This window comes from Cebus imitator, unplaced genomic scaffold (genome assembly GCF_001604975.1).
Source record: "Cebus imitator isolate Cc_AM_T3 unplaced genomic scaffold, Cebus_imitator-1.0 Scaffold497, whole genome shotgun sequence".
Classification (NCBI taxonomy): domain Eukaryota; kingdom Metazoa; phylum Chordata; class Mammalia; order Primates; family Cebidae; genus Cebus; species Cebus imitator.
Genome location: NW_016107812.1, coordinates 1,087,175 through 1,090,386, shown reverse-complemented (window position 1 = coordinate 1,090,386; position 3,212 = coordinate 1,087,175). Strand labels below are relative to the sequence as shown.

Here is a 3,212-nt window from a genome sequence, read left to right as displayed (position 1 = left end):
ACCCAGAACTGCAAGAGGGGGGCTGTTCGCTGTGGTGGGGGCAGTGCTGTCGGGCATGAGGCTCAGAGTGGGCACGCCCTGGCTGCCGACCACACCCAGGGCGATGCCGCTGCCTCATCTTCTGCCCTTGTGGCCTGGGGCTGGGCAGCAGGGGCCCCTCCAGGAGGACCTCAGGGCGAGGCCCCTGCTCCCGCTCACAGCAGGTGCTCCTGTTCAAATTCATCAGGGCACCGTTTTCCGCTGGGAAAAGGCTTCTTCAAAATCCTTTTATTTTTTCCTGTGGTTAAACGATTATTTTATTGCCAGAGTACATAGATTTATGTGACCAGGGCCGAGGCTGCAGATGAGTCATACTTCCAATTGGGAGGGAGGACTCGCTTAGTCTTGTAATATTGAGCCAAACCGTGAATCCGACTCTATCAGACTCAGACAGAATTTCGCACCCTTATCCTTTCTGTTCCTCTCAAGATGCTTTTGAACAGCAGCTGCTTTCTTAATTAAATGGCAGCGATTTCAGGGAGATCAGGAGCGAGCCCCTTAGACTTGAGAAGATTCTATTGCCTGTCACAGAACGCGCCGGTGCAGCACCATGTACAGCTCTCAGGGTCACACTGATCTGTGAAGGAGTCAGGCCAGTTTGTATATCTGCTCCTTCACGTGTAGATGTCAACTTCAGCCACGTGGGGACGCCGCGGCGACAGGGCAAAGCTGACTAGGACAGACCCCTCCTGGGAGCGGGCACGCGACCCGTGATGGCGGCGGTCAGGCAGCGACAAAAGCCAAAGTCCATTGTGTTAAAAAAAAATCCATTTTCCACTCAGTGCTAAAAAGAAATGAGTCACTATGCCACGAAAAGCCACGGAGGAACCTTAAATTGCCCTTAACTCAGTGAAATGAGCTGACCCGAAAAGGCTACAGACTGATTCCAACCAAACGGGGTCCTGGAAAAGGCAAAACTATGGAGACAGTGAAAAGCTCAGCTGTTGTCAGCAGCTGGGGGAGGGAGGAGCGAACAGACGGGCACCGAGGATTTCTAGGGCATCAAATCCGCTCTGCGGGATACTGAAATGGTTCCGTGAAAACACATTCACCCAAACCCACAGCAGGCACACCTGAGCCACCCCGCCGTGAGCCATGGACTCCCAGACCCACAGCAGGACACGCCCGAGCCTCCCACAGTGAGCTGTGGACTCCAGGCGATGACAGCGAGTCCCTGCAGGTCTATCAATGGTGACAAATGCACCACATGAGTGAAGCATGTTTATAATAGGGGAAACTGAGGCAGGGGAAAGAAGGTGGGCATATGAGAATTCTATTTTCTGCACATTTTTCGTAAACCTAAAACTGCTCTAGAAAATAAAGTCCGTTTTTTAAAAAAGTCTATCTTGCAAAAGAGCAGGAAGGGAAGGGAAGGGAAGGGAGCAGGGATGTCAATGCCAGGTGCTGGGCAGGACAAGGCGGGCGGGCGTGGACACACTCCCACGGGACCCTGGGTCTCTGCAGGCACACGTGCCCGATGGCCAGCCCAGTGTGGATGCTGCTGCCACTGCTGCTGCTGCTGCTGCTGGGGTCCTTGGCGGGGCACAGGCCATGGAAGAAGCAGGTGTACCAGTCCCACAAGGTGGGTGCCGGCCTCCCCTGATGCCCCTACAGGCCCCATACCCCGGGGCTGCCACCTTCTGTCAGTGGGCTCTCAAAGCCACATGAAGTGTCTTCCCAGGTGAAAGCCTCCCCAAGGCCACGCTCGCCTTCCTGGCCACATGCTGGCTGTGCTGCGTGCTATGGGGTGGCCAGCGCCCGGAGCAGCCCTGGGGCCACAGCCGCCAACCAGGCAGGAACCGCCACATGGGAGCCGCGCTGACGCGCGCTTGTTTTTAAAAATGTGCTCATTTTTCCTTTTTGTTGATTTATTAATTTTTTTTAGATGGAGCCTCACTCTGTCGCCCAGGCTGGAGTGCAGTGGCACAATCACAGCTCACTGCAACCTCCGCCTCCCACGATTCTCCTGCCTCAGCCTCCCGAGTGGCTGAGATGACAGGCATGTGCCACCACACCCAGTGAAACTTTGCATTTTTAGTAGAGACGGGGTTTTGCCATGTTGGCCAGGCTGGTCTCGAACTCCTGACCTCATGATCCGCCTGCCTCAGCCTCCCAAAGTGCTGGGATTACAGGCATGAGCCACCGCGCCTGGCCAGAAAGTATACCCATTTTTAATAAAACGCTGTTATTTGTGTTGACAGGCGATGGGATTACTGTCATTACCTTAAAATTCAGAGTTAGGGTTGAAAGCAGTAATGTCAGTAGGCGCAGCCACAAGACCAGGCTCACACGCACGCGGCGCCTTCTGTGTATGTGGCTGGAGGGTGGCTACAAGCTGTGGCCGCAGGGGTAGGCCTGGCTCTCGGCTTGCCTCTGCTGGCTGTGCCATTCTGGGCGCCTTGCTCACCCTCTCTGAGCCTCTTTCTTCCCCTGTAAGACACCGGGTACTGGGCTGGCCCCAGAGCTTCGCCCAGGCTCTGTCGCTGCGTCCCTCCCCTCGGTGCCTCAGTTTACCTTCATCCACGTGGCTTATAGCAGGCCTTCCCTTTCTCGGCCCGGGCCCCCAACACAGACCCTCCAGAGCCACCGAGGTCTGGGTTTGTTCCAGAAAGTTCTCAGGGAACCCAAGTGCGAAGGATGGTGACCCAGGGGAGCAGGGAGAGGGGAGGCCCCTCCCGAGCGCGGAGCAGGTCAGGGAGCCAGTGAGCGCGTTTCAGGGCATCGGGGAGGCGTGCAGGATCAACGAGGAGTGCCAGAGCAACTGCTGTACCACCGGCAGCCTGGACCCCAGCAAGCAGTGCAACCCCAAGACCATCTTACTGAGGTGCCTGCCCTGGCGGAAGGTGCGTGCAGGGGCGGGGGGGGCAGAGGAGCGAGACCACCGGCGGCCCCTCCTTCCTGCCCTGGAAGAGCCAGGGAGTGGGTGGCGGGTGCTGGGATAAGTCACCTCCTGTCCCGTAGCCCAATGGGCACAGGTGCTTCCACAACTCGGAGTGCCAGAGCCGCTGCTGCGTCCGCAGCAACCGCAGTCCGCAGAAGTTCTGCACGCCCCTGACCATCTTCCTTCAGTGTGTGCCCTGGCGCAAGGTGAGCTGCGGGTACCGGGGGGGTGAGGGCCAGTGAGCTGCGGGCACCGGGGGGGTGAGGGCGGGTGAGCTGCGGGCACCGGGGGG

General features: G+C 57.8%; 1 protein-coding gene and 1 pseudogene across 1 annotated transcript in view; one reads left to right on the top strand and one right to left on the bottom strand.

The window, feature by feature from the left end:
- Window positions 1–317: 317 nt before the first annotated feature.
- Window positions 318–790, bottom strand: LOC108292660 (annotated as a pseudogene).
- A 726-nt stretch (window positions 791–1,516) lies between these two features.
- The window catches only part of LRCOL1 (leucine rich colipase like 1), a 2,202-nt gene continuing 506 nt past the window's right edge, over window positions 1,517–3,212 (top strand). Inside the window, exons 1-3 of the mRNA XM_017513671.1 lie at window positions 1,517–1,621; window positions 2,757–2,882; window positions 3,001–3,126. Of these exons, the coding sequence (XP_017369160.1) occupies window positions 1,517–1,621; window positions 2,757–2,882; window positions 3,001–3,126 (357 nt within the window). The remainder of the gene's footprint in view (window positions 1,622–2,756; window positions 2,883–3,000; window positions 3,127–3,212) is intronic.